Source organism: Plasmodium fragile, assembly GCF_000956335.1.
Source record: "Plasmodium fragile strain nilgiri unplaced genomic scaffold supercont1.16, whole genome shotgun sequence".
NCBI lineage: Eukaryota > Apicomplexa > Aconoidasida > Haemosporida > Plasmodiidae > Plasmodium > Plasmodium fragile.
The window spans coordinates 315,151-340,335 of record NW_012192596.1 but is presented as its reverse complement, the minus strand read 5'-3'; the positions used below and the strand labels follow the sequence as shown (position 1 = coordinate 340,335).

Below are 25,185 nucleotides of genomic sequence, written 5' to 3'. Positions count from 1 at the left end.
CACAATTGTGCGAGTATATTCCTGGAATAAATTCAGCTTCTTACAGAAAAAAGACAAATCCCCTCCTTCTACTTTATGAAATGAGAAATGTGCATCCCCAACTGGACACATCTCCTTTAATCTTCCATTCCGCACCCTTCAAACGTTTATCCTTTTTTAAAATTTACAAAACGGCTAGCGGTTTCAAAATTGTCAAGACATTGTTCATTTTTAGCAGTACAGTGCAAAGGGGGAAACAAAAATAAAAAAGAAAAAAAAACTCGCGAAACATACATACATGTGTGCATACAAACATACGTGCGCGCCTGCACAGACACACACTTGCCCACATTCCCACATATACATTTGCATGTCCTCCCGATCACGGCAACAGGGGTGAAACGAGAAGCATGCATTCCGTAAACACACGAACGTGGGTACCACAAACTCGTGCGAACGATGTTCCATTGTGCCTCTCGTTGCTCCTTTTGGTTTTTAAAAAGCATATGCATACGCACCAGCAGCGAGAAAAAGCAGCAGTGACGAAAAGAGGGCGACTTTGTAATTGCACAAATAGGCATAAAAATGAGTGCACACAAAAGTGTACCTATGTACAGATGCATGTACGTGTGAGGGACAGGTCCAAGAATAATGAACGCCCATGGAACTCCTTCCTCACAAATTAAAGAAACAAGAACAAACACGCGATGCGCTAGCGACAACTTGGCTAGCCCATGGCAGCCCAATTTTTCTCCTCCGCATTAACTCGAAAATATAAAGCTTGTTAAGTCTCCCATTTGATCATCCCTTAATGCCCTTTCGGGTCGACTGTGAAAACTTTTCCCCCCAAAGGTACACCTCCATGGTGCGGTCCCAATTCGATCTTCGCTGCTAAGTGTCTCCCTCCTCATTTCTGCTCATACTCAGATCCTCATCATTTCTAACCACATCGTCATCTTCCTTATTTTTCAATTCCTTCAAGACCACATTTGTTGCACTGCCATGAGCGTTAAAAACGTTCTTGGATTTATTTGTGGTGGATTCGATTTTGCTTAGGATATCTTCAGCCAGATCCCTCATTTTACTTTCCAATTTTTCATTTTCGACGCGTTCGTTATTTCCCTTTTCAATATTCAACGAGTTCGACTGCTGCTGCTGTTGCCCTTCCTCTGCCGGTCTTCCCCTCTTTTTCTCCGTTGCCTTTTTACATATATGAATGAAGCTGTCTTGAATGTACTGATTCTCCCTTATGATGTATCTAATTAGAGGAAAGCATTTATTCATTCTGCTCAGAACCTTTTCATCAATTTGTATGTTTAGAAAGACCTGCATGTACAGTTTCAGTTCGTCCGTTTTATTAATATTGACTTCTTTCATTTTTTTAAAAATTTTTTCGACCAACGTTTCGTTATATTTACTCTTTTTAATAAAACTCAGAAGAAATTCTTCGATTTCTTTATTCATTTCATACTTGAGTTTCTTTTCATTTCTCGCCAGGACGGAAATCATGTCACATATGTTGTTTACCAGTGTCACATGCGACTTTCTGTCTAATTCATAGAAGAATGATTTGGACCCACTAGATATTTTTTCATCCTTATCGATGGTTAAGTACATCATATGGACAAGCAAAATATTCTTTGCCTTCACCGTGTCCGTCATGAAAAGGTGCGTAAAGACAGAGACGGCCGTCCTTCTCAGGTTTATGTCCTTATCATTGAGAACTTTAAAAATGTACTTATTGTATGGCTCCAATAAATTTGGGTGCCTATATAACAAATCGGCGTAACTGATTAGGAGCATTTTTCGTATGTTTGAAACAGTCCTCAACATCATTCTGCTTCGAAACATATTCCACGGGTCGTCCTGGCTGTCACCCTCCTCCTGGGTTGCAAATCGGTCCACTTTCTCATTTTCGATGCACAAATGGTTGTCTTCCTTTTTCGATTCTCTACTCTCCCTTCTGCCCCTGCGAGAGGAGGACTGCACAAAATGGGCTACACCATGGTCACCACCGTCACTGTCGTGACTCAGCATGCCGTCGCTCCCCTCGTCGTTTCCATTGGACGGCCGGACACCCCCTCTTCCAAGAAGCATCTCCGTTTTCAAATCAAAAATAGAGTTACCCTCCTCCGTTATGATGGATACAATCAGCTGTATAATGGACACATGATCTCGCACGACGCTCTGGCAAAACTTTTGCGAAATTATGCAAAACTTGCACAAGGTTAGGAGACAGACCAGGACCAGTAAGTACATCTCATAATGCATGTAGATATTTCCCTTCACATTATCACCATCCTTAAACGAAGCGAAACTGCCACTTTTAAGAGACCACTTCTTCCCCCCTTCCGCTTCGACCTTAACTACACAGTCATTATAAAAATTCTCCGGGTTACTCAAAATTAAAAATATTAAAGGCATAATTTTTTTCCCCAACAAATTATTACATACAATCATATTTTCAACCACGTAGTCAAAATATTCTCTATCCTTTTCTTCCTTCGTGCACATCCCATAATTGCTGTCACTTTTCGATGCGATCTTTTTCAAATTGTTTTGTATCTTTTCTGCATATATGTAGGTATATAACCCTAGGTGGCCTGACACGAATATAAATTTGGTTAACATGAAGCAAGAAACCTTGTTGGATTTATCTACTGCAATATCTCCCCCATCGTCAACTCCCTTGCTCCGTAGTCTGCACGCCGAGCTGTCTCTCCCTCTGCTTTCAGTCAAATCTTCATTCGAACTTTTGTTCCCACCACAAAGGATGGAACTAAGCATGCTCTTCATCTTCATCGCAAATATGGCCAGGAAGTCATCAAAGTGTTCGTACATGCTTTCCACAATGGATTGACAACACTTGAACCACACATTTCTGTCATCGTGAAGGTGGAAGCAGTCCATCTGTTCGGGACTTTCCCCATTGTGCAGGTTCCCTATAACACCGTTAATGCTGGCGCGCCCCATTTTAATCTTCTCCAGGGAGGATGCACGGGGACTCATATCACTAGAAAAACAAGTCTCTCCATTTTTCTCCCCCTTCCCATCAGACATATGATCAAAAACTAAGTTAAACAAAATGATGAGTAAATTCTGGACAATTTTGTTCGTCTTATTATACCGCAAAATTAAAATTAACAGATTTATAAAATGCAGATTTTCCTTGTATTGATTGATGAATACCAAAATCAGATGTTTCCTTTTGTTGCTAAAAACAAAATAATGTTCTTTTTTCCCTTTTTTCAAATTAACCGTGTGGATAGAATAGCAGAGTATCTTCATGAGAAGCAGAGCCCCTTCCTTGATTATCAAATTTTTGTGCTCACTAAACGTATCTACAAAAATTATGTTAAATAATTCATCCAGCAATTTCGTAACACTTACGCTGGACTTCTCCTGCATTAACAGACACTCCATTATCTTTTCTAAACATGAGAGATCCTTCAACTTACTATTAAGACAAACATTAATTAATCGAAAGGCACTGATTCGATAATCATCAGAAGTTATATTTACATTTACAAATTCACTGATAATAATTTCTACTATGCTTGAATTGTTGCTAAAAATTAGCGACCATACTTTGTTCATTTGTTCCTCTGCTTTTTTATTTCCACACATATGTGCTAGTATAATAAATCGGATGGCACTCTTTTGATCCGTCTCCACCACGGAGTACAACAATCTGAAACAAAGTTCCACACAATCGTCAACAATAATCGAAATGAATAAAACTTCATTGTACATTTTTATTAACAAGTCGTACTTATTCTGGTGATTCTTCCTTGCGTTCGCTTGATCATTCTCTCGCATTGAGACATCGTCGTTACTATCATTTTTCGCTTTTCCGTTTACTTGGCCCCCATCCGTTATGTCGCTCCCTCCCCCATCACTGCTATCACTATCTGATAAATTAACTCTCTTCTTTCCCGTCCCATTGGGCAGCTCCTTCCTTCGCATTGCGTCTTTCCTCCTGCTCAGGTTCGCCAGCTCCCTCTTTATTCCACACGTGTTCAGCGGGATGACATATTTATTCTTCACCACGTCGCTCGCTATGCACGAAAGGAGGGAAAAGGCCCTCTGCCTCACCAAGGGAGACTTGTCATTTATCCTCTCGCTACATATCAAACACAAGTTATTGTAATAGTTGAGAGGGATGAAATTATTTTCAATTAACTCCTGCAATATTTTTAACAAATGGCATCGCACATGCAGCTTCGAATCATGCTGCCTAGACATCAACACGTTCATAACAAAGGCTCGGTTTTTTAAGCACTCACTAAAACATAATTGTAAAAATGGAATGTCTTCCATAACTATTTTGTGAATAATATCTTTGTACGTACTGATGCTGCTTTCGTTCACGCTTACCCCAAATGACTTTAAATATGCGTTCATTTTTTTTTTTTTTTTTTTTTTCTTTTTTTTGTTCTGTCCCTTTTGCTTCTGTCTACGTATGCAACACTTCTTCGAGTTCTCCCTGCTAACACGTTTGTTGTTCCTTTTCGTGTCTAATTTCTTCTTCCTATTTCCCTTCCCTTTCTTAAATTCCTCATCGGACGACTTACTCTCATCATCCTTTCCATCAGAGAAAAAGTCGCTGCTATCGTCGTTCTGGTCTGTCTCTTCCGATTCGTCTTCCCCATCCGATCCTCCAGCTTCCCCCGCTCCGTCATCGTCCTCATCATCATCAACGTCCTCGTCTTCCAACTCCCCCGTGTCCATATTCATCTTAAACCTTCCACTACGCGTGCCATGTCCGTCTTCTCCATCCCTGTCGGTGCTCGCCCCCTCGTTCAGCTCCTCACTAGCCTTGGCTAAAGTTATAAAATTTTTAAACATCTCGAAAATGGATTTTCTAATGTAATAAATATCAATGCCTAGCATGTCCGTCAAGTCTTTCAAAAATGACAGCACATGGTAACTTAAATTTTTCGATAAGTACTCCAAAAAATTAAGCACATTTAATATTTCATTTTGTGCATGTGTTTGTACGCTGAGGTTTAAATAGAGAAGCGAATTCTCCTTTATATAATCAATAAACTCCTTTATAATGATTGCCGGAATGTCCGTGTTCTTCACCCTTAACAGGGCATCACAGATATTTACGTTGGTGCATTTTTTGCAGTTGTTTAAAAAAATGTACGTAAAGGAGAAGGAATAGAATTTTTCCCCCACTGACTTTTCGCTCTTGTTGTCTTCTTCTTTTGGGACGTCCTTCCGCGTCTCTTCAACTGGGTTACCACTCTGATCAGCGTTACTGTCACCTCCGTTATCGTCGTCATTTCCATCTCCACTATCTTCACCCAATCCCTGGCTAAAATCTCCCTTTTGTCGCAACCCAGCAGCACCGCTTTTTTTTTCTCCACTTTTATCGCTCTCCTTGCTTCTGTTGCCCCTATTGGACAGAGTACCAATCCTACCCCTTTCCTTATCTTCCTTAATGTACATCTTCAGCAGGGTCCCAATGATCGTTGAGATATGATCATGATAAGTAGTTATGTTAAACATGTTGTTATTCTCCTGGTTAATTGTATATATATTTAGAAAAAAATGCAAATATAAATCCACCACAGGAATATTTACCTTATCATATAAAATATCAAAGTTGATATTACTTACCAATAAAATAATATTGTTCAAAAGACAATTCATATTCTTCAAAGCGACATTTGTTTCTTCATCATTTTCCTTTTTCAGCTTTTTCCTCCCTCTCTGAACATTAACAACCACCATTTCAGTATTCTGGTGCTTACAAAAATTTTGGTTATAATAACAATTAAACAGATTTAAGTAAATAAATGTGAGCGCATTAAAGTAAGAGATTAAAATTTCGTGGATCTCAAAAAAGGTAAATTTTTTTTTCCTCTTTTCATTTACAGAATACTCTTTGTAATTATCTTCCAAGCACTGAATTATCATATTCATGATGTTATTATTTTCGTTTAATATAAATTCTAACATTTCCACTCCATTATCACAATACCCATTTTTCTGGTGATATTTTTCTACACATTTAAAATAGTTTTTAAAAACGTCCACACTTTTTTCTATTAAAATAGTTAGACACCCAAATATCTTCTCCTGTTCTCCATCGTTTAAATTGTCACTTATGCGTATGTAATTCAACACAGTGTCAAAGCCCTCTTGACACAATAGAAGTAAAAGATTGCTGTAACTGTCGTTGATAAAATTGAAATAATTAATTATACACTCAGCCTTCAGATTCACATTTTCTATATCCTCCGCCCCACACCCGTACACATACTCATTTTTTCTTAAGCTTATGTCCTTTAAAAAATTCTCAATGTTATTATTAATGGGTATCTTGAACTTTTTTATCTTCCCTTGCAACATCGTTTAGCAGAGGTCGAGCAACAAAAACAAAAAAAAAAAACAAAATTGGAAGGAGGGAAATAGTGACAGGAATAGACTACTGCTTCACCTTTCCTCTTTGACGTGGGTAATCACGTTGCTCCCTCAGTCACTGTGCACATGAGCGGTGTATCACTCTGCGCATTTTCGCAAATATGCTAAGCACATGATCCGGTCGTAAATTTTACACGTCCCCCAATTCAAGAACTAACATCATAGTAAACTCCAGCAATGCTATGTTACGTGTCTTTCTTCGCAATTCAAACTTAAAATTTGCTTTCACCTTTGGCAAATTTTTAAATTCCTGTCGCGAAGTTATAAAGATCACCGCACGAATGCCAAATAAGCGAAAAGCTTTTACACATATCTGTTAAGTTTAAAACACAAATGGGCATATACGCAAAATGTAACTTAAAACTGAGTGTAAAAATGGTACATAAATGTTTACACGCAGAGGGGAGAATTAAAAAAAAAAAAAAAAAAAAAAACTCCGTAAGATATTTATTTATACATACACATAAAGTCCCCAATTTTGTAATTTCCCTCGAATGAGAAATTCGAAAAGGAATTCAAACCAGTACTTATTTTAAAAGCATTTTTTTTAAAACCACTTCATTTGATATTTTCCGCTTCGCAATTTTTTAAATAAACACAAAAATTGTACTATATTTGCAATTTTCCCCCCCTTTTCTGCCTTATGGGCTTGCCCATTTGACTCACGGCGCAATTATTTTTTCTTTCCCTTTAAAACGGTGCGGACAAAAAAAAAATAAAAGTGTAACCCATTTTGGAGGAAGCTACTATTAGCATCATGTGAGAATGTCCCAAAGGATTATATCTATTCATGGGCATCACATGATACAATGGCACTGCGTGCCAACGTTATACCTGCCAAGGTGGAAACGCCTAAAATATGTCACGAGTTGATCGAAGAAAAAAAAGTTGCCCAAAAGTGGGTACCCTACTCAACAGCTACATGTTGTGTAAACTCATAACGCAGACCAAAGAAACTAGTTACCGCTTCTCCACACACACACACACACAAAAAGTGTGTGAGATAAAATTATGTTAACTCGCATCGGGGGGTAAAATAAACATACCAACCACAATGCAGACGTGGAAGTATGTAAAGTTCCTGTGCATGGGGGAAAAAAAAAAATAGCAAAAATTTGGGGGAAAAAAACTCACATCAATATTCACATAAACCTCCACGTCCGCATCCGTCCACGTGCTGCTGTGTCGACGCGACTGCAAACCAGGCAGTTCACGCGGTCCCACAATTGGGATGCGGGAGGGACCATTAATGCATCAAAGAAAAAAAAAAAAAATTCTCAAAGAATTTCTCAAAACTTCCCAAAAAGTTAGCAACAAATTCGGCACATTACCAAAATGGCCCGCCTAAATCGCAAGTGTCGCCACAACCTCAGTGACACCAGTAGAGAAGCAACAAGAGCAGCAGGAGAAGATTAAGGCTCGTGAAATAACCAGAGTTGCAGTAATACCCCATATGCTTCGTGTTGCCATTGTTACATGTGCAAAGAACACCAACGTTTTTTATGACTCCTTTATTTTGTTCTTCATCAGGTTTTACAGGAGTGCACACCGCATTCGGATCGCACCCCCCATTATTCACTTCACAATGTTCTTTACACATAAAATTATCTTGTATATCCATTGAATAACCCACTTTGCAATCGCAGTACTGAAGTCCTGAATTCATTTCACATGTGCCATTATCTCCACACTCCAGTGTACATGCCTCAACTAATATGCGGTTTTTTCTCGCTCTACTCATTATTTTTTTTACTTCTTCTTGGTAAGCAAACAGTCTGGAAGTTCCTTCTTCGTACCACATGTGATAGGTGCCTACATTTCTCTTCATCCTTTCGTCCTCCAAAAATTTAGAAACGAATTTATTCTTTACACTTTCCATAACTGCGATGTAGTTTTTATGCCTTCCTTGTATCATCTCCTGCCTCGGTTCCATTTTAGAGGATATGATATTTCTTAAAAGAAAAAGTAGCTGATGAAATTTGTGTTCACCCCCCTTGCTCATCTGTTTCGTCGTTCCTGCATTTGTGTGTAAAAGGGGGGAAGCCTTACCATCGCTGAAGCGATAAGGATAGACATCATTCTGTTGGATCATTCTGTCATGGGCGCTACCACATAGATTCGCATTTCGGTATTCTGGCAAGGCACACATGTTTTCACTGGGGAGGTTGTATCCCTCACAGGAAATTCCTTTCCTAGCACAACAAAGAAGGGAAAATTGGGTCTCTCCCTCCTTATTGTTATTCTCTTTATTTGCACTACCGCCAAACAGTTTTCCCGTTTTGCTATTTTCCCAACCCCATGGGTTCAATTGCGTCCCTTCTAATGATTTATACACATAGGACGAAGGATCAGGTGTGTCCTTATTTGATCGTACATCCCTCCTGGCACCATACCGAGGGAACAACAAAATGCAGGCGCTTAAAAAAAAGGCCACTTTCAAATTCAGCATTTTATTACCCTCACGCATAAACTTGTGCAAAGACTTATCCTTTTTAAAAAAAAAAATATTAACGCTAATACATCTAACCAACTCGCTTTCATGTGCCACTCGAAATGTACCCAACGTGGTAACAAAGTTGGCCCAATCGTCGACTTCACTGTTTGTAGAAAATCCAAACGAAAAAAAAAAAAAACAAACTATATACTTATTATACATACACGCATATCATTATCGAATGAAGAAAAAAACGGAATGAGATCAATGCGACTGGACGGCGAAAAGATGCTTCAAATGTTTCCCCTCATGTGCTTAACAAACAAGACCAGAATGCTACATGATTGTCTTCTTTAAAAAATAAAACAACTTGATTTTAAGAAATTCCCCAAAATTGGACATGGTCAGGTAAAATGTGCCCAATCGCAAACACTCAAGTGTATGCAAATACGCATACACACACACATACACATGTATTTATCTGTACACTCATTGTTCTTTTTTTTTTTTTTTTACAAATAGGTAGATAACGCCATGCGTGTAGCTTTTTTGTAGAAAGGATCAACGTGTTCACACCTGTCAGCACACGTGAGCAAACACGGACAGGCATACATATAGACGTGTGTGTCTGTATGCATGAGCTCACGTGTGCTGACAGGTGAACGAAGTAATAACACGCACACAGAATTCATGAGCAAAACTGAAAAAAAAAAAAACGGGTTTGCTTCCGCCGTGTGCACTAATATTATTATACTTAACAAAATTGTGTAAGGACCCTTTTTGGGGCAACCCTCAATGATATCCCCTTGCAAAATTTCCTATTTTACTGCTTCCAGCCCGGGTAAATGCAAATTTAGCAAAACTTTAAAAATGATCCGAAAGGTGTGAACAAATAACAGAGCTATCAGTGGTCGCACAAAACGACACTCCGAGGGAACATATCCACACAGCGGTGTGCAAAATAAAAACACCACTTGGAAAATTTCACCGTGCTTTCCCCTTGGATTCCTTCCAACCGCCCTGTAACATCCTGTGTGTGTGCCTGTACATCCTGAAAGAGGCCTCCGAATTCATCCCCCCTGCCTCCCACAAAATTTCAAACAGCTTCAAAGCATTGTAAAAACTTTCGTGGAAAAAAAAATAATGTGCCAAGTAGTATATAGCTTCCAACAGAATAGTGGAGGAATTTCTTAAAAAGTGAATAAAGCAAAAATAACTTGTGTTTTTCTCAAATATCTTTTTAAAATTTTTTAAAAAGGAATTACTGCCCCATTTATCGTACGTCTCACATTTCATGTTATCATCCAAATGGACACACTTTCCAACTTCTTCAACTTCAAATTTAGAGACAGACGAAACACGTCCCATTCGATTTAACCTCCGCATTATCTTCATTTTATTCAAACAACAATTTAAATACTTGACACACCATCTGAAACACTCATTATTTTTTTCGTAAAAAAGAAAAATATTCTTTTTACTCCTTTCCTTGTTAGAGCAGTAAGCGACATTTTCTTCCTGCACTTCATCCTCCATGAAGGAACACATCCTAGTTTGCCTTTTCAACTTTGATAAATATATAAAAAACAACATAGACGCGAACAAGGAATCTTTTGTAAACACCCAGGCTTTCTTCAAAGTGTCTATGTAACTGTTCACGTCTCCCTTTTTCAAATAAATCCCAGACAGGTGCAAATAACAAATGGTACTTTGCTGAAAATTTATTGCTTGTTCATAACAAAAAATGGAAAAATCGTAATTCTCTTTCCATTCAAAACATTTAGCTAAGCTAAACCACGCACTCGGGTTATTAAAATATAAACTAATAGCCCTCCTTAAAATGCCAACAGAACTGTTCACATTCCCACACGAGAAATACTCCTCAGCCAAAGCCATATATGAGAACAAGTGATATTTATTCCTTTGAATTCCTTGCTTGAAGCAAAGAATTGCCATCTTCCGATTATTGCATAGGGAGAAATATTTCCCCATGATGTAGCATAATTTAGAGTCATATTTTGCGTTTCTACTCTTATCTGTGCACTTCTCCGCAGCTCTTTCACAATCCCGCAGAAGAATTAACAAAGCGGGGAGGTTCTTCTCACACACAAGTATATTCACCAAAAGTTCTACATAAACAAACCCGTTTGAGAAGTACCCAGGGAGCAGCAACATTTCCATCTCTCTACACTTCTTCGCACTTATGACCTGAACGCATGCTTCACTCTCACCACTGGTTTGTGCTCCTTGTTTCCCCTTCTTCCTTCTCCTTTCCCTTCTCTGCAAATAGCGAACACAACAACCTTCCAGCAATCGTCTCTCCAAAATGATGTTCCTTTTGCAGATGCGATTCATTTTGTCAAAGCACTTTATACTCTTTTTTGCCTCCCCGCAATAATAATATAATTTGGCTAGCTCACAGGACACATAAAAATTGTTTGGCATGATTTCCTTTAAATATTTGTAGGTCTTTATGGAATCTTTGTAGAGCAAACAATTGAGGGAGCAAAAGTGAGCGAACCCGAATAGCGACATGAGATTCCTTTTAAACTTGTACCTTTTTAGGTACCCCTGGTATTTTTCGCACCATGTGAGACGTGTCTTTTTGTTCCACTGTTTGGTTTTTTTTGAGTAATTCCCCTTTTTTAGCCGCTGTTCTCCCCCCTGCCTAAAAACGCGACTTACAAAGTAACCGTTTCTAAAAAAAAAAGATGCCCCAGAGTTGCGCAGGGGGTTCACGTAGATGTACCTAGAATAGTGCTCCGCCACGTCTAGGAAGTCCTGTTTTCCATTTTGAATATATTCATTTAAAAACAAATAGTTACACAGCCTTTTCAACTTTTTGGAGTTTTCGCGAAATCTTTTTTTTTCTTCATAAATGGATTCATAAGTGCTTCCACACGTCTGGCTGCGCCCCTGGGCAGTTTCCATTAACAACTCACTATCACGTCTTCCCGTTTTGCTTTTTCCTAAACTACCTCCAGTAAACAATTCGATGGAAATTAAATTGTTAAAGAAAACCCACGCCACAAAGTTGAAATAGTCACGTCTGATGCTTTTCCTCACATATACCACACTTTTATGAAATTTTTTCAAATCATAGTAAACAACACTTAGTAGCAGACAAAGGTGCGTATCTAATTTAATTGCTTTTTGGACTCTCCTCAGATACTTGACCATATACATTAGTATTTCCATTTTCAAAGCGCTTCCTATACTAACCTTTTGGGTCGGACAATTCAGTTCATTTGCTTCAGAACGGTTGTTTTGTAGCTTAAGCGAAATATCCCCACCTAGGCTTAACACTTTGTTCTCTCCAAAGGAGTGGGCATATTTATACAGACACAACATTTTGAGGAAGATTAACAAATTGGTGTCTACCTTGGTTCTTCTTCTTACCAAACCACGAGTTTTTTCCTTCTCCGATAAGAAGCAGCTGTGCTCTACTTTATCGCCCTTTTTTCCATTTGGAAGATCTGTCCCATCAGGTACCTTCTCAATATGGGTGTTTATGTCTCCCTTTTCCTTCCCTCTCACTTCCTGTCCCTCCTCAGAAAGGTTGCCAAAAGGATTGAGCACATTGCTACGGAATGGTACTATCACATACTTCTTCCTACCCATTGACTGTGATTTGCTACGCGTGTTGGAGTGATGTCTATATGGAGCACTAATTTTTTCTCCCGTTCTGCAAGAAGAATTCTTCATTTTTTCTTTCCCCCCCTTGGCTATCCCCTTCACTGCAAATGTTCCCTCTTGCAGATACCTATCACACCACCTATTTACATCATTTTCGTACCTAATAAATTTATACCTCACAATGAAATTGCGTTTTTTTTTTCTTTCCCTTTTTTCTTCCTCTTTTTTTTTCTTCTTCACATTTTGCATATACATCCGGAGTGTGTTCCCCTTATCAATTATTTTCTCCTTTTTCTGGTTAGAAAAAATAGAGTACTCATTTGTTGTTCCCTTCGAAGTGGAACTTTTCTTACCTTTCCTTTGGACTTTTGTTTTTTCCTTTTTTTTTAAATTGTGTTTTCCGCAAGGAGAATTTATCTTCTGTATGGATCCTATCGAATGGATGAGGAAATGCAAATTATATTTTTTCCTGTCGAAGTAGTTATCCCTTAGTATGTCTTCTTCCCAGGGTGAAGAAAAGGAATTAACTGAAATTAGGCTTAGCTTTATATAGGCTTCTTTATATTTTTGTTCATAGTATAAGCGCACCACTTCTTTGTAGGTGGGAAAAGGGTTAACAAATAGGCAGTCGTGCAGATATCCCCGGTTTACTCCTCCTCGTCTGCCTCTTCCCGTCCCCTTGGACAGCTCAGAGAGCCACGTAGAGTTATGATTCAGACACCTAATTTTGTACACCATGGACTTTTTAAGAAGAAAAAATTTAAATCGCTTTATATGGAGAAGGATCTCATTCACTGGGGGCTTCGATGTGAGTTGGTCTCCCGCGCTTACATCTTCCATCCCGCTTATACCGTCGCCACCTTTGATGCCTGTACCTCCTCCCCCATCAGCTAAGCATGGTGCTTCCGCTTCTATCTCCAAATTTTCCCCCTCCTCGTGTGCTGTATCGCTGCGAACTAACTTGAAAGAATTGTCATACTTATCGAAACTTTTTACACTGAAAAAAGCATTAGACAGACTGATGGATCTTCTTTTTCCTTTTCCATTTTTGTTTTTTCCTTGTATGATGTGTCCTCCGAATCGTTTCTCCGTCTGTATCGATCCCACCTCATCATATTTCCTCTTCCTTCCAGACGAGGCCGTGCTGCAGCTCCGCATTTTTTTTTTTGGTATATATTCAAGATGCGTTTTTTACATGCTCTATTTTTTACAAGTACAAAAGTGAGGGAAGTATACAAATAAAAACTGAATACACTTCAAGCAGGGGGAGAGAGAAGAAGAAGAAAAAAATATATATATGTATTCTCATGTCTGTGCATGAGCCGCGGAAACGAGCAGATGCAAACGCGCGAGAATCATCGCGGTCGTTTCGAGGGTCCCCTTCTTGCACATTTTCGGGAAACATTTCCACTACTTTGTAAACAGGACGTGGCTAATTTCACCAATTTTTCGAAAAGACACGTGTACGTTTGCTCTTCTACGAAGAACAGGGACATCCACGCCTTCATGTGGCCCTTTCCAAAATAGGCCAGGAACTTCTAAACGAATGAAAGTCACCCGAAAGGAGTCCCCTCCCCCTCCCCAACTTGTACGCCTGCACACGCATGTTGGAACAAATTCATGCTTCGCGCTCTCACAACAAAGAGCAAAATAGGCTTGCTTCCTAACACGTAGCAACTGGCTGAGTAAATTCCTAGGAAGCAAATTTTTCGAGACACACTTTTTTTACCCCTTTGATGGACTTCGCAAAGGGACCTTCGTGCAGGCATAATGGATGACCTTCTGAGTACATCCAAAGAAAGGAGGATAGAAAACAGGCGAAACAGGATTAGAAAGAAACGTAATTCTGACAAAAAAAAAAAAAAAAAGTGACAACAAAAAAAAAGGATGTATTGTTTGATCTCCCCCTTTTTCCACACTTCCTTTTCTCCACTGTTACCCCCCTTGGTATTTTTAGTAAATAAACAAGGGGAACCGCCACAGGAGAGCAAACAAGCAACCACAAGCAAAAACCAGGAGGGAGAAAACTCCGAAGATAATCTATCAAACACAGGAGACGCTACATCTACATACAAATTTGAATATAAAAATGAAGAGTGTAATGTAAACTACGATAACCTGAAGCGAGAAATTGTTAACAATTTGGAAGAAAAAAAAAAAGACTTTCTGGGGGAAGTATCCGCACGGGTGAACCATAAGGAACAAGTAAAAAAAAAAAAAAAAAAAAGCACACATATGGTGCACCCTTTTGCGAGATCATCTTCCACGATGAGAGGAAAAACCCCTTATATGGACCTCACCATAATATGACCTTTCGAATCATTTTGTTCACTCTTAATGTCATTTCTAAATGGTGCACACGCACACCATTACCCTCTGCGCCAACCCACTGCACTTCTCCCTTTCTGATGTGTGAATTGTCTTTGTGTGTGAAATAAAGGGAGAATCTTCATGGGTCGCCACAATCTGTTCAATAGAACTAAACAAAGATGTCACTATGCGTAGAATCATACTGACCACCCTCTGATATTTCTCTGCTCCCCTTGTAGCCATTTCTGGAGGAAATAAAAAATTATGTCGTCGAGTTGAACGAAAACAGCTTCGCCATAAGCTCAAACGCGGGGGAGGAAAAAGTGACAGAACAAATCGAAGACACTTACCAATCCGAGTTCCAAAAGAACATCGCCGATGTGAAGGCATTGGCACTAAAAGAAAAAGAGTCATACAAAAAGAAAATAGAAAAATATTTTTCCCTTTTAAAGTATAAAGACGAAAAGATTAAAAAAGGTTATTGCGCCATTGTTCTGTTAGCTTTTTTGCTTTTTTTGTTCATCGTATTCGTGCCATACTTTCCTTAGCTGCACCCCTTTCATTGCCTCCTTTTCCACTCCAGTGATAAAAGCGCTATTTCCGAAATCCCCCAATCCTCACCCTTTCTGCAGTGTGCGAAATTAACTCGAAAAATGTCCTATCCTTTATCGAGCTCATGAGGGACCAAATGGAGGGCTACAAAACATATTTGGAAGGTACACATGTCATTCTTAAATTGGAGACATCACAATTTATATCTTTGTGTATCATGTAAAGTGGCACTACTTTCTAAATGAAGACCCACTTCGCTTGAGGAAAATTTTCAACCTGCCCCTTCGCAGACATACTGACCAAAACACGCGATGAGCTAAACTCGAAAAGGAAGACACTATTGGTAAGGCAAAAGAATAAAAATCAAATCAACTCACCAACACATGCATATGCTTACCCATGCACACCCTCACCTGCTCACCGCAGAACAACAATAAGGAGATACTCGAAGACTTCATGAGGATGAGAGACCTGGTCCGTAATAAATCATACATTTATATATCCCCCATTTTACAACGCCATTCATCCGGATAAGCACATGCCCCTTTTTAAGTACCCACAAATCCCCCGTCTTTAAACCCCTTTTATTATTTTCCCCCTTTTCTCCTAAAGAATTCCACTACTTTTCTGAACGAGCTGGAAAGCCACAAAAAGCTGAATCACAAAATTAAGGAAAGTCACGAACAGAACCATCTAAATTTGAAGGGTAAAAATGAGTTGCTGGAGGAAAACCTAGTAAGGGAGGGAAAAAAAAAAAAAAAAAACCCATTCGCATAATTCATTAGCGTATCTGCATCTCTGTATCAATTGGGTGAATTACCGCCCATCCACCAACACCCTTATTACACGCCTCGAAGGACACGAACATGGAACACATACAAGACATTAACCGCATCATCATGGAAAGGGAAAAAAAACTTTACGACAATAAACTCCTGCAACAGAAAAACAACCAAAATTTGAAAATGATAAATTTTTACAAACTCGAAATAAATAAATTGAGAGAGGCTCTCCTCTCCGTTAAAACTTATTACTACAACTATAAGATTAAGTCCAAGTAAGGCTCATCAGTGCGGGTCCATGCAGGGAGCCACACAGACACACGGGTGAAATATCCCCCCTGAAATGCAGGCATTTTCCTCACGGAATAAAGTTGTAGAAACGTACATAAATGCACCATAATGTGAAATATATTTCCTCTGGGGTATTCATAAATTATGCCGGGTGTACTCTCCCCTCGTCCGATATTTAGAAAAAACATCAGTGAGCTAATAAATCAGTACGAGCGAATCAAGTTTCAATTTATCCAGCTACAAAAGAGACAGAAAAGTTATGAACAAAATTTTCAGAAAAAGTATGCCAAAGCATGGGATTTGCAAAAGACCGAGGTAATTCGATTGACCCCCAATATTATGCGCAACTAAGGCATAAAAGCAGAACGGCGAAAAATGTTTCGATGCCCCAGAGTGGATTCGCCCATCCTGCTACCCACTCTACGAGTCTAAACTACCTTTTCACTTTTGTCACCTGACACAACGCTCTCCCACATTTCAGGCCAACAGACACATCGCAAAATTAATAAGTGCAAATCAAATCATTCATGAGCAAATCTTCATGAAAGAATTCAGCAAAACCAATTATAAACACCTGGTTGAGGAAAATTATAACATAGGCTCACCACCCCTTAAAGGTATTCACTTCCCCCTCATTTACGAAGTTTTCATATCGTTACCGTTTGTGTTCCCCTCCATTTCATGCCGTGTTGTAGTGCACATTGAGAAGAAGATACACCAAAGCTGCATTCCTTACATACCCCTATATGTATGTGTGCATACACCCATATTTTCCCTTCCCACTCCATTCAGAGGACTCAGAGCCGACCGATGCCGAAAACGTCAAGCAAGTCACACATAATCAAATCGAACAAGTGAAAAAGCTACTCCTCCAGGAATGTAACTTTCTAGTTGATGGGGTAAGCACGTACAAAATGGACACAAATAAAAATAAAGGAAACAATACGAGGCGAACTGATACGTAAGAAGCAACATGAAAAGCGAACGATATGTACATCCCTCCTTACTTCCCCTCAGGATGCAGAGGACGAACAGGAAAAGCTGAAAAGAATTTTCAACTACATCGGCGTTCACACACAAGACGATTTGGAACTCCTAACTCAGTTGTTCTACGTTGGTAAGAACAACGCAGCAGCACGAAGATAAAAAAAAAAAAAGTAAATCGGAAATTGCGTCCCTTTTGCCAATATTCCTGCTTTACCTCCTTGACCCACTTCGCCCGCACGACAGACGACCAGCAGGAGAACGACGAGGGGGACCTGGCGCACACCTCGGAATACACATTAGACATAATCTTCAAATACTACCAAGAGAAGGAAAAAGAAAATGTGTGCAGAATTGCACAAAATAAGCAAAAGTACAAAAATGTACGTACTCCACGCTATCCACCAAACGCTGGAAAAGCAAAAAAAAACATGACACTTGAAAGAACACACATTTAAATAATTCCATGAAAGGAGAATCAGAAGAGGCATGCCTTCCACACGTGACTTCTCTGCTGAAATATTTTTCCTTTTCGTGCCCTTTTCAACTTTTCAGAGACTAAACATCTCCCTAAAGCTAATAATTGAACGAAAGAAACAGGAAAAGGAATACTGGGATAACCTCGCTCGTATTACTCCGCATGAAACGATAGAACTGTGGAAGGTTAAATTTTTTTTCTCTTTCTTTTTTGCATGTGTGTAAGGGGCACACTTAAATGTGACCCTACATGTAGTTACACCAGCATATCTGCTTCTTCTGTCCTTCCCAACATAAACGCCACCTCTTTTTTTCACCTCCACAATGCAGACGTTTTTAATTTTTATTGAAGAGTACTATCACTTGCTCAAGGAAAGAGCAACCATCATTCAGAATATTTTTTCAGAAGAAAAACTAGTAAAAGAAAATACGAGTAAAATTAACAGAATGAAGGAGGCCCTCTCGAATTTGTAAAAAATTGGCAGTTCGCTTGTCTACTGGTCAAGAAGTATGTTCTACATGGAGGCACGACGCAAAATGAGCAAAGGGGGAAGCAACGTGGAAACAAAACGGCAAACACATGGAAAACACAACGGAAAGGAAGCGGAAAACTAACCACCGAGGCGACAAATATTTTCGCGCGTTTATCTTGTGAATGTCCTCCTTTTCGCGTCCTTAAATTTCACCTTGCTTGTCATAAATTTCTTTAATTCTCTCGAGTAACGATTCATTGTGCTTTAATAAGTCGTACTGAAAAAAAAAAAAAAAAAAAAGGACTGAATGACAAATATCCAGCTTTGTTCACCAAAAAAAAAAAAAAAGTCTTTCCCAAGACTTCGTCAAACCTGTATCTCCTTTTTATTTTTATTTTCTTGCATTTTCTTTAAATTTTCGCTGCATTGAAAGGGTTTCAAGAGGGTGCACAAAGCAGACCCATTAATGTGGACATGTTCGCACAATATAACTGATTCAAAAAAAGCTGCGTTGCTCTCTTGGCACGAGTGTACTGCCCTTTGCATATTTGCGTGTGCACACATTCGAACATTTCGCTGGACGGGACTCTTATTTTCCATTCCGTACTTCTTCAAAAGTTGCAGTTCGTTCTGAGAGTCAAGGAGCTTTTCCTTCAATTCGATCTCTTCCGCTGCCAGTTTGTCAAGCTAAAAATGGAATCGCCAAGTTGGTACAGGTGTTGCGTCAACCCATATTAACAACACAACATGGTAGTGCACGCATGCACATAAGAAGTACCGAAGCAATGGCTTACAAATAACTTATACTGCTGCAACTTTTCTTTAAAATTCTGGTTGTTCATGTCGTTATTGTGCTCTATTATGTCAATCAAATTTTTGTAGTAGTTAATATTTTTCTGTATTTCGTTATTGATCCTATGAGGGGGGAAGAAAGAGCAGCGACGGGACGACGCCTCCATTTATATGCACATATCGACACGTAAACGTTAGCGTACGCAATTTTGTCTGAAGCCACACTTCTATAGGGGCATATAATACACACACATGCACATAACTGTGTGTGTTTTTCTTTTTTTTGCTTCACATTAACAAGGCGAAACCGCGCTTCGGACACTCTACAGTTATTTGCCTTATTATTTCGTCTATTAAAAAAAATGGAAAAAGCATGCAACAGGGGGATAATTTTTTTCTCTTTTTTTTTTTTTATCATTTTAGCTGCTTATATTTTTCCTATTTTTTGCCTCATTCATTAAGACCTAATAGCTCAAAAATGATATTTTCTATGTTGAAAAAATTTAATTTGTTCAGTTCGTTATGCTCTATATTCTTAAGAACGGCCTGTATCAACTCCAAGTCGTTTTGAGTGGTATCTTCTGATATTAACTAGGCGAAAATGAGGAAGGGGGAAAATGACATAAAGGTGGGTTTGCAGTTTTTTACCCATATGATCCGCACACTAGTCAACGTAACTCCTCAAATAGGCTGTAATAACTAAATATCTCAACGCAAATCAAGTGAGCCTCACACACGAGCACCATGCAATGTCAACTGCCCTACGCCTCCCTTTTTTTGAGGTGGCATGTTGTCCATTACCTGCACTAACGTCTTTCCATTTTTATTAAAAAATTTCACCGGGAATAACAAGGATAGGTTGAAAAAGTCGTGCATGTGGAACTGCTTTTGTATTTTCAAAAAAATATCTTCATTGTAGCCGTTGCTAATTTAGAGGGGGAATTGTGACGTAGATATGCAGCAGTAATCCACGTTGACTTGCAAGGGAGAGAGAAAGACTCTTTCTCATGCAAATAACAGCCGTAAATCACAGGGGGTCGGACAGGGCCAAACCATTTTTCTTCCCCCTTCTACAAATTGCACAAAGACAGAAAAACGAAGCTATGTTGCTTACTCCTCGTCGATTTTTAAATCTTTAATCAAATTGATGTTATCCTCCAAGTTGCAATTTTTCGTTGATATCTTTTCAAAATAGTGCTGATATTCCTTCATTACTTTCAGCATGTACGACTTTAGCTCTCTGCTCATGTTAAAGCTGTTGCCATATTTTAGCTAGCCCCATGGCAGCACATCGTGAATTAATAATAAAAAAAAAAAAAAAAAAAAAGAAAGTGTAACAAAGTAGAACAAAACCAAATGGCGGTTGTACTCCGGCGCCACATAAATAGACGCCCAGGGAGTTACTACGGAATCGGCATTTTAACTACCAGAGACTTTCTAAGGTCACAAATATATGTGACGCTTTACACTACACTACACTATTCGGTCTTGTTTTCATCTTATCCTTTATTTTTTATTTTTTTACAATGTTGTGATTCTTTTCCATCTTTTAAACGTTAAAAAGGGGATAACGAACGAGGCCTAATACGAGCGCGCAGGAAAAACTCATCTTACTGAGGCACAAAATTGCCTTTACAAATCTCACAGCGCAAGAAAGCCTTTCAACATGTGTAGTAAAAAAAAAAAAAAAAAAAATGGATACATTTAACTTACAATGCGTGCCTAAAATATTGCGAACATTCAGGATAAATTGTGTCCATAAAAAAATTGGCATAATTTTTTCGTACTGCACACAAAGCGCTGGTAGTTTTCTTTTTTTTTTTTTTTTTTTTTTTTATTTATATTGCTATTTTGTATGTTAATTTTACACATACACTTCATACATTGTTGCATTTTTTCCCCTTATCCACCTTCTATTCCCCCAAAATAATCGACGGGAATTTTTAAAATCCTCTGTGTGTGTTTTCCATCACGATTGCTGCTGTGTACAAAATTCCACCACTGCAATGCAGCGCCAAGTATATGCCGCCACGTAGTTACAGTACCAAATAATGTCTACCATTTTCCCCCACCCCCACTCGTAACATTCGATCATAATGAAAGATGAATCGTAAAAGAGAAAACCAAGAAAATGGCGGGGAGTATGAAAACATTTTAAGAGATCGCAAACTGAAGTATGAGAAGCTGAGGAAAAAGAGTGCCCTGCATAACAGGTTTATATCGCCCATAGTCAACCTAATTAATAGCGTGATAAACTTCCTGAAAACCCTTTTTAACATAGTAATGTGAAAAATGTGGCGCACACAACAGGCACATAAACGTTTTGCTGCGAGTGTACCCGCGCATTCATATATATGCAAAGATACACACCGCTCCAGTGGCAACACTACTGTCTGCTTTTACCCCTTGCGGAACGAGAGCTTGTGTGCAGCCTTAAGGAAATGATGTTCATATTTTTTTTTTTTTTTTTTTTTTTCAGCTAGCTATTTTTTTTAAAACTTTATTTGGCTTGTCCAATGGCTCAAATGTAAACTCTTTTAACATCCGCTCCTTCATGCAACGACGAATCTGTCGTTGTAGAGGGTCCCTTCACATGTATATTTCCATAACAACCATATGCGCATACACAGATGCGTGCACTCTCAACCGTACACGTAACCTTCGCGCAATCCTTTCGCAGACCCTGGGCGGACGCAACAACGACGGAGATGATGATTTTTTCAACAAGAAGAAAAAAATGGGGAATTTACAAAAAAGCAGAATAATGGAACTGAAAAATTTGGGCACGTGTTTGGGAAGCACATGAGGGTAACTTCTCTTCCCTTCCCTTTTTCCACAAGAAAGTAATTCCAAACAAATACGATCATAAATGATTTGTCAATTTGAAAATACAAATATAAGTGTATAAATTGACAATGAAAAATGATGTTGTGTTTGTTTGCATCACATATATGAACTGTCTACCAAACTGTATGGAAAAAAAAAAAAAAGAGGAAAGGAAGAGACGTACAAATTGAGTACATTAAATTATGTTCTGTTTATTAAACACAATTGCCTTTTTAAGTGGAGTTTTTTTTATTTTATTTATTTTTTTTTTTTTTTACGTCCTATTTGTAAACATTCTTGTTAAGCACTTTTCCTGCTTTCACACAAGTAGGTTATTAAAATAAAACTGAAAAGTTTTGTAAGTTTAATTTTGCGAGGTACACATTATTGACAATTGTTACATGTGTGCAAATGATCCATTTCCCTGTTTAGTTATCTAGGTTGCGTAGCAAAAATGTGTTTATACATAGGAATACGTGTGCGTATGTGTACATAAAAACATGCAGGTACGTACATATGCGTGTGCGTACGCCTGCAAGGGGTTAAGAACTTTACAAGAATGTCTAATTACTTTAAAATGAAAAAAAAGATGAAAGAAACAACTAAGCGTGGGGACATGGAGGAATCAATTAAGGAATCCCATGGCGCAATTGTAAGCGAATTTATGAAGCATATCTGGAAAAAAAAAAAAAAAAAAAAAAAGAAGAATAAAAACATGAGTAATGAAAAAACAACAGCAATGGTGAGAAGAAAAATAACAATAAAATCACATTAATAGCACCAGAGCTAATAAAACAGAACGGTAACGATGATATCACATAAGAATATTAAAACATAAACACGGTCTCATGCGATTAAACAAGTGAAAAAATTACTTTTCCTTTTCGGTGACATCCGTAGGAATTGTGTTATCGTCTTCGTCTTCACTCCTGATGTCTGCGAAATCTTCATTTTTCACTGCAGTAAGGGGAAAAGGAGGCGATGTTTGCTCGGTTCACATGTTTGTTCATACGCGGCAACGTGATCCACATAAGACTCATTTGTATCGGTCAAACATATGTACGTGCGCATATATGCTCCACTTCTTCAGGTCATTACTTGTTTTGACGATAAATACTCGAGTCATCTTCAGGATTAGGAAAAACCAGTAAAAGTGCATAAACTGCGGTGGGGGCAGGTGTGTGCATATAAATGAGACAATGTCGTGATCTACTATGCCGCTGCGCATACGGTACTACCCGAAACAAACGCAGGTGGGGGGCGAGGGGAGTCACCGCGTCCAGTTCAGACCTGGCGCGACAAAAAAAAATTCACTTTTGTCTCGTTTTACCATGAGCATCCACAAAAGCACAACGGGAACTATACCGGCGGGCACGTCCATATAAGATGTTATAAACCCGTCGGTGTAGGATTTTATGAGCTCCAAATTGCTCAACGGAATAACGATATAAAAGAGGAATATAATAATACGGAAAAAAAAGAATGAAAGAACAAAAAAAATGTAAAATATTGTCAATGCTTTCTGATATCTGCGATGGGAATAATTCAAACTTTTCGAAATATACAATGCCACATCAACTATATCGTGAACAAAAAGCACTAATAGGCCCATCCTCCAAAAGTTTAAAACATATGAATAAGCTATCAACAGAATTGTGGACGCATGATGTACAAGGAACACATAAAAATCTTTTCTTCTTATTTCATATTTTAAGTAAAAAAGGCAAGACGACCAAAAAGCTAGCTCTAGTAGGTAGAAATAATGAACTGAATTATCTATATACATATATGGCCATCCTCTTTTATTTTCCATGTACTCATCTTCGGTCACTAAAATAAACCATTTCCCCGTTGGTTCTTCAAGGCATTTTTTAACCCACCCATTTTTGTTCTGCATATAACCCGACATATAAAATAGCAACGCAAAATTATACAAAAAGGAAAAGCTATGCCAAAATGCAAACCAGCAGTTTTCCTTCCATTTGTATATACATCCATCTTTTGCTATATCCCATTTTTTGTTTATTCGATCTAGCAGCGATTTCCTCGATAAGCTATACAGTATATTATTCTCTCCAATCAACTTGGTTTGTATCCCCACGGCCAAAAATCTCAATACGGTTACGAACGCAAAAAAGAAAACAAGTACGAAGATGTCCCAACGGGACAACTTGCGGTTAACTAGGATCCATTCTAGGTTGCCATTGTTCTTCACGTTCGCAAAGTACTCGTCCAGGGTGTGCAAGTAATGGGTCTTCATCGTCGCACTCGGGTGATCCACGAGTCGAAAGTTGTGCAGCGGAAAACGTGAGGTGGTAATTTTAAGGCGTCAAATTTGCGATGACAAATTCGAAGCGGAGCACATGATGTGAGGCTATGTCCCAAATTCGCTTTCACAAAACGAACCCCGATCTGGCAGTAGACGCAACGAAATAGCAATGCATACGCCCAGACCTATTCAATAAAAAAAAGTGCAACTACGTAATTTCATCTTCGCGCAGATGAAAAAATGATAAATCTACGTACACACAAAAAAAGACACAGCTTTGTACATGCTAGGGAGCGAGCAGGGGGGTTTAGAACAAACGAATTCGAAGATACGGAAAATGCACGAATACGTGTAGCTTCCAGGATGGGGATGCTTTATCCCCTTCTCAAAGAAATAAAACAGTGTGCGAAAATAATAATAATCAATAGAATAAAACTTGCACACTTATGTACGCATGCTTATGTGCATGTACGCATGTATAGCACGCCTGTATGCTCTCTCGAGCGCACATCCACACGAATCGAACGATCAAAAGATATGAAAAAAAAAAAAAAAATTTACACTTTTTATACTTTGCTGTGATTTTTGCGTTGCTCAAATGTGTTCGACAATGCGCATACGAGACTGTGTGCGATTGCTACGCAAAACGTTTTATATATTCACGCTACTTGCATTGCTGATTAGGGGCTTCCAAACCAGAGAACAGTGCTTGTCGATTAAAACACAATATTGATGAATCGAAGAAAAGTGGGGGCCCTAAAAGGGGGTGCAGGGGCGATGCAAGAGTAATCCAAATCAAAGACAATCCAAATACAATGCCCGTGGTAAGCGAAAGCGAATAAATTACACAATGTGAAAAAAAAAAAAAAAAAAAAAAAAAAAAAAAAAAAAAAAAAAAAAAAAAAAAATTGGGAGCAAAAGGCGAGCTTGACAATCAGAAGAAAG

The 25,185-nt window shown here is 38.6% G+C and overlaps 7 protein-coding genes across 7 annotated transcripts; 2 read left to right on the top strand and 5 right to left on the bottom strand.

Annotated features, from left to right (window-relative positions):
* Positions 1-870: 870 nt before the first annotated feature.
* AK88_01835 (uncharacterized protein) lies at positions 871-6,342 on the bottom strand (the record flags this gene model as incomplete). The annotated part of the gene is made up of 1 exon (XM_012479470.1): positions 871-6,342. The coding sequence occupies one exon, from the start codon at positions 6,340-6,342 to the stop codon at positions 871-873; it is 5,472 nt and encodes a 1,823-aa protein (XP_012334893.1).
* A 1,441-nt stretch (positions 6,343-7,783) lies between these two features.
* Positions 7,784-8,863, bottom strand: AK88_01834 (uncharacterized protein; the record flags this gene model as incomplete). Its single annotated transcript, XM_012479469.1, has 1 exon — positions 7,784-8,863. One exon carries the CDS (start codon positions 8,861-8,863, stop codon positions 7,784-7,786), a length of 1,080 nt encoding a protein of 359 aa, XP_012334892.1.
* A 969-nt stretch (positions 8,864-9,832) lies between these two features.
* AK88_01833 (uncharacterized protein) lies at positions 9,833-13,642 on the bottom strand (the record flags this gene model as incomplete). Its single annotated transcript, XM_012479468.1, has 1 exon — positions 9,833-13,642. One exon carries the CDS (start codon positions 13,640-13,642, stop codon positions 9,833-9,835), a length of 3,810 nt encoding a protein of 1,269 aa, XP_012334891.1.
* Positions 13,643-14,254: 612 nt separating this feature from the next.
* AK88_01832 (uncharacterized protein) lies at positions 14,255-18,354 on the top strand (the record flags this gene model as incomplete). The annotated part of the gene is made up of 15 exons (XM_012479467.1): positions 14,255-14,324; positions 14,442-14,689; positions 15,034-15,271; positions 15,427-15,510; positions 15,637-15,689; positions 15,773-15,820; positions 15,959-16,081; positions 16,204-16,403; positions 16,599-16,734; positions 16,901-17,036; positions 17,212-17,318; positions 17,437-17,536; positions 17,650-17,786; positions 17,959-18,066; positions 18,211-18,354. The coding sequence occupies 15 exons, from the start codon at positions 14,255-14,257 to the stop codon at positions 18,352-18,354; spliced, it is 1,932 nt and encodes a 643-aa protein (XP_012334890.1).
* Positions 18,355-18,555: 201 nt separating this feature from the next.
* On the bottom strand, positions 18,556-20,393 carry AK88_01831 (uncharacterized protein; the record flags this gene model as incomplete). Its single annotated transcript, XM_012479466.1, has 8 exons — positions 18,556-18,630; positions 18,726-18,774; positions 18,961-19,040; positions 19,148-19,268; positions 19,438-19,495; positions 19,610-19,736; positions 19,947-20,070; positions 20,260-20,393. 8 exons carry the CDS (start codon positions 20,391-20,393, stop codon positions 18,556-18,558), a joined length of 768 nt encoding a protein of 255 aa, XP_012334889.1.
* An 855-nt stretch (positions 20,394-21,248) lies between these two features.
* On the top strand, positions 21,249-21,951 carry AK88_01830 (uncharacterized protein; the record flags this gene model as incomplete). Its single annotated transcript, XM_012479465.1, has 3 exons — positions 21,249-21,425; positions 21,625-21,672; positions 21,826-21,951. 3 exons carry the CDS (start codon positions 21,249-21,251, stop codon positions 21,949-21,951), a joined length of 351 nt encoding a protein of 116 aa, XP_012334888.1.
* Positions 21,952-22,842: 891 nt separating this feature from the next.
* Positions 22,843-24,231, bottom strand: AK88_01829 (uncharacterized protein; the record flags this gene model as incomplete). The annotated part of the gene is made up of 3 exons (XM_012479464.1): positions 22,843-22,928; positions 23,070-23,133; positions 23,302-24,231. 3 exons carry the CDS (start codon positions 24,229-24,231, stop codon positions 22,843-22,845), a joined length of 1,080 nt encoding a protein of 359 aa, XP_012334887.1.
* Positions 24,232-25,185: the final 954 nt, after the last annotated feature.